General features: G+C 43.0%; 1 protein-coding gene across 1 annotated transcript in view; it reads right to left on the reverse strand.

The window, feature by feature from the left end:
- Nucleotides 1-3,631, reverse strand: part of ANKRD40 (ankyrin repeat domain 40) — a 13,317-nt gene that overhangs the window by 4,232 nt on the left and 5,454 nt on the right. The window contains exons 2-3 of the mRNA XM_012811532.2: nt 1,597-1,745; nt 1,031-1,516 (exon numbers count right to left, since the gene is read on the reverse strand). Coding sequence (XP_012666986.2) covers nt 1,031-1,516; nt 1,597-1,745 — 635 coding nt within the window. The remainder of the gene's footprint in view (nt 1-1,030; nt 1,517-1,596; nt 1,746-3,631) is intronic.

Raw genomic sequence — 3,631 nt, forward strand, 5'->3', positions numbered from 1 at the left:
AAAGAAATGTTCCAGATTAAAAGAGACAAACAATAAGATAACTAAATGTAATATGTGATCCTGGGCAGGGGGCAGGGGTGGGCAGAGTAGAGATAGCTACAAAAAGCATTATTGAGGAAACTGACAATATTTAAGTCTAATAGATTACAGAAGAATATTACATCAAGGTTATGTTGCCTTTTTTTTTTTTTAGACAAGAGTTTTTTACTGTTGCTAGGGCTAGAGTACAGTGGCATCATCATAGCTCACGGCAACCTCAAAGTCCTGGGCTCAAGTGATCCTTTCAACTCAGCTTCCCAAGTAGCTGAGATTACCAGAGCTATGCAAGCCATCGCATCCAGCCAATTTTAGTATTCTTTGTATAAATGGAGTCTTACTATATGGTTCAGGCAGGTCTCAAACTCTTGATCTCTAGCAATCCCCCCACATCAGCCTCTCAAAGTACTAGGATTATGGGTGTGAGTTACCATGTCTGGCCTAGGTCACATTTCTTAAATATATCATTGTGCTATATAAGAGAATATCCCTTTTCTTAAGAATGATATAAGACAAATAATACTTAAGTATATCAAGGAAAAGTTAAAAAAAATTATAAATCTCAGTTAAGCTAATTCCTTATACTAATACGGCCAACTTTTCTATAAGCTTTTTCTTTATTTTGAGACAGAGTCTCACTATGCCGCCCTTGGTAGAATGCCATAGCGTCACAACTCACAGCAACCTCCAACTCTTGGGCTTAAGCAATTCTCTTGCCTCAGCCTCCCAAGTAGCTGGGACTACAGGTGTCTGCCACAACGCTCAACTATTGTTTTTGGCTGTAGTTGTCATTGTTGTTTGGCAGGCCCGGGCTGGATTGAACCCATCAGCTCCAGTGCATGTGGAGCTGAGCTACAGGCACCCAAGCTACCTGCTGAGCTACAGGCACCCAGCCGGTAAGTTTTTAATTATACCCAGAATATATAAAGAAATCTCACCCTCTGGACACTGACTCCCCCCCCATTGCAGAAGTGATTTGCTGATGAGGGGTTACCTTGCATATTAAATGGGAATGCTCCTGTGAAGAAAAATGGCTGGAATGCTGGCGCCGGTCCTGTATACGTTCCATTTTGAGGCTCCAGAGACACTGGTGGCTTGGATGGGACAGAAGAGAACAGGGAACGACTCTGACTCACTGGTGGCTGACAAACAGGGCCCGGTTTTGTGCTTTCTGGTGTTCTGAGTATGGCAGAGGGGGCAGACACATCACCATTCTGAACCAGTGCCAAAGAGGTGTGGTCCCGGGGAAAGGTCCCTAGTAGGGGAGGTTCCCCAGGGGGAAGCAACGAAGGAGAGCCATCTGTAGGTGGTGATGCAGGAGGTGTGGAGGGGCCCCCATTCTGCAACTGGGTTGAATCCTCTGCTGTGGGGGTGTAGATAAAAGGGAAGGCTGGGTTGGCCAAATAGTTGGGAATAAAGGGCAGTTCTGACTCCTTCTTCAGCTGGGGGAGAGTGTCGTCATCATCATCTTCATCTTCCACTTAAAAAGAAGAAAACAGAACATTTACATAGCCCCTTAAAAATTACCAAGCCAAAAGTTTGCCAAAAACACAGACTTACCTCCCATAATCTTCTTGATTTCTCTCCTTGATGTTAACTGGACTGGCATTTCTCCTTTGGTGGTAAGAATATCTTTGTCAGCTCCTGATTTCAACAGGTAAGAGACCACCTGACCATGGTTTCGTTTACATGCCCAATGTAAACAAGTCCTGTTCCAAAGAAAAGAAGAATTATTTAAAAGGCCAGGTTCAGTGGCTCATACTTATAATCCTAGCACTTGGGGAGGCTGAGATGGGAAGATCCCTTCAGCTCAGGAGTTTCAGACCAGCCTGAGCAACAGCAAGATCCTGTCTCTAAAAATGGAAAAAAAAATTAACCAGACATCATGGCCAAGGCTTGTAGTTCTACCTACTCAGGAGGTGAATCAGGAAGATCACTTGAACCCAGGAGCTTGAGATTTGGTGAACTAGGCTGATTCCATGGCACTCTAGCCTGAGCAACATAGTAAGACTCTGTCTCAAAAAAAAAAAAAAAGAATTATCTTTAAAAAGAAGGGGTAGGCCAGGTGTAGTGGCTCATACCTATAATCTTAGCATTGAGAGACTGAGGCAGGTGGACTGCCTAAGCTCAGAGGTTTGAGACTAGCCTGAGCAAGAGTGAGATGAGACCGTCTCTACAAATAGCCAGGCATGTGGCTGGCACCTGTAGTCCCAGCTACTTGGGAGGTTGAGGCAAGAGGATCACTTGAACCCATGAGTTTGAGGTTGCTGTGAGCTATGACTCCACAGAACTCTACCAAGGGCGAGAAAGTGAGACTCTGTCTCAAAAAAAAAAAAAAAAAGAGAGAGAGACAGAAAGCAATTTGGTATTTCAAATCCTAAACATTAATAAATAATAAGCCTGTTAGAGCCCAGCCAGAACCAGGACACCAGGCTGGTAACCTCAACTTTCATAAGCAGATAATCAAAATATTTAACATGCTTAAAGTTTCCTTTTAAATTTCATTTCAGGTCCTGGGAAAAGCTAATTTATCCCCGAAGCTTTCATTTTAACGGCTTCGGAAGGGAGGCTGGCTAGGTGGATAACTCCAGTGATATTGCAGGATGTTACTCTATCAGTATCACTTATCAGATATATTAATCTCTTTAAAACATATTTTTATATTGCCATATTCCCTTTCAGGGACTATGGAAATTTGCTTCATATATATCAAATGCAACTTGAAGATGAAATATTATCAGGCTAATAACCATCTCCTATCTGCAGCTTGCTCTGCCACTTAAATGGTCAATACTACAGTAGTTATTCCTGTTTGAATCTTGGTTGATCACTCTTCCTCTTTTCTTTCCTTTACACAAATACCAGTTCTCTCCAGAAAGTTATAAACACATCCTCATCTGCATAAATGTAAGCCACTGCGCCCATATTTTAATCCCTAATGTGCTTAAAAATCACATATTAATAACCCCCAAAACTTTTTTTGGTGGTAAGATAGGATTTTATTAGACAGAAAGGAATAGAGAAGGAGTAAAAAAGCACCAGAGCTTCTGGCAAAGGGGAAAACCCAAGTTGGAAGTCTGCCTTGAATCCTTTGTCTAGGTAACAACCAAAATGTTTTGAGAAAAGATTCTAACCTATCAGACTCATTTAAAGAAAAGTAATCACTTTGGCTCAGCGCCTGTAGCTCAGTGGTTAGGGCACCAACCCCAGGCATTGGGGCTGTTGGGTTTGAACTCGGCCAGGGCCAGCTAAACAACGACAACAATAAGAAAAAAACAGCCAGGCATTGTAGCAGGCGCCTGTAGTCCCAGCTACTTGGGAGGCTGAGGCAAGCCCTAGAGTTAAGGTTGCTGTGAGCTGTGCCCTAGAGTTTGAGGTTGCTGTGAGTTGTGACACCACAGCACTCTACCAAAGATGACACAGTGAGTCTCTGTCTCAAAAAAAAAAAAAAAAAAAGAGAGAAAGAAGAAATCATTTGGGACTCCACGCCTGTGGCTCTGGCTCAAGTGGCTAAGGCACCAACCACATACACCTAAGGTAGCAGGTTCAAATCCAGCCTGGGCCTGCCAAACAATGATGACAGCTGCAACAAAAA

The sequence above is a fragment of the Otolemur garnettii genome, unplaced genomic scaffold, assembly GCF_000181295.1.
Source record: "Otolemur garnettii isolate 467f Iridium unplaced genomic scaffold, OtoGar3 scaffold00162, whole genome shotgun sequence".
Classification (NCBI taxonomy): domain Eukaryota; kingdom Metazoa; phylum Chordata; class Mammalia; order Primates; family Galagidae; genus Otolemur; species Otolemur garnettii.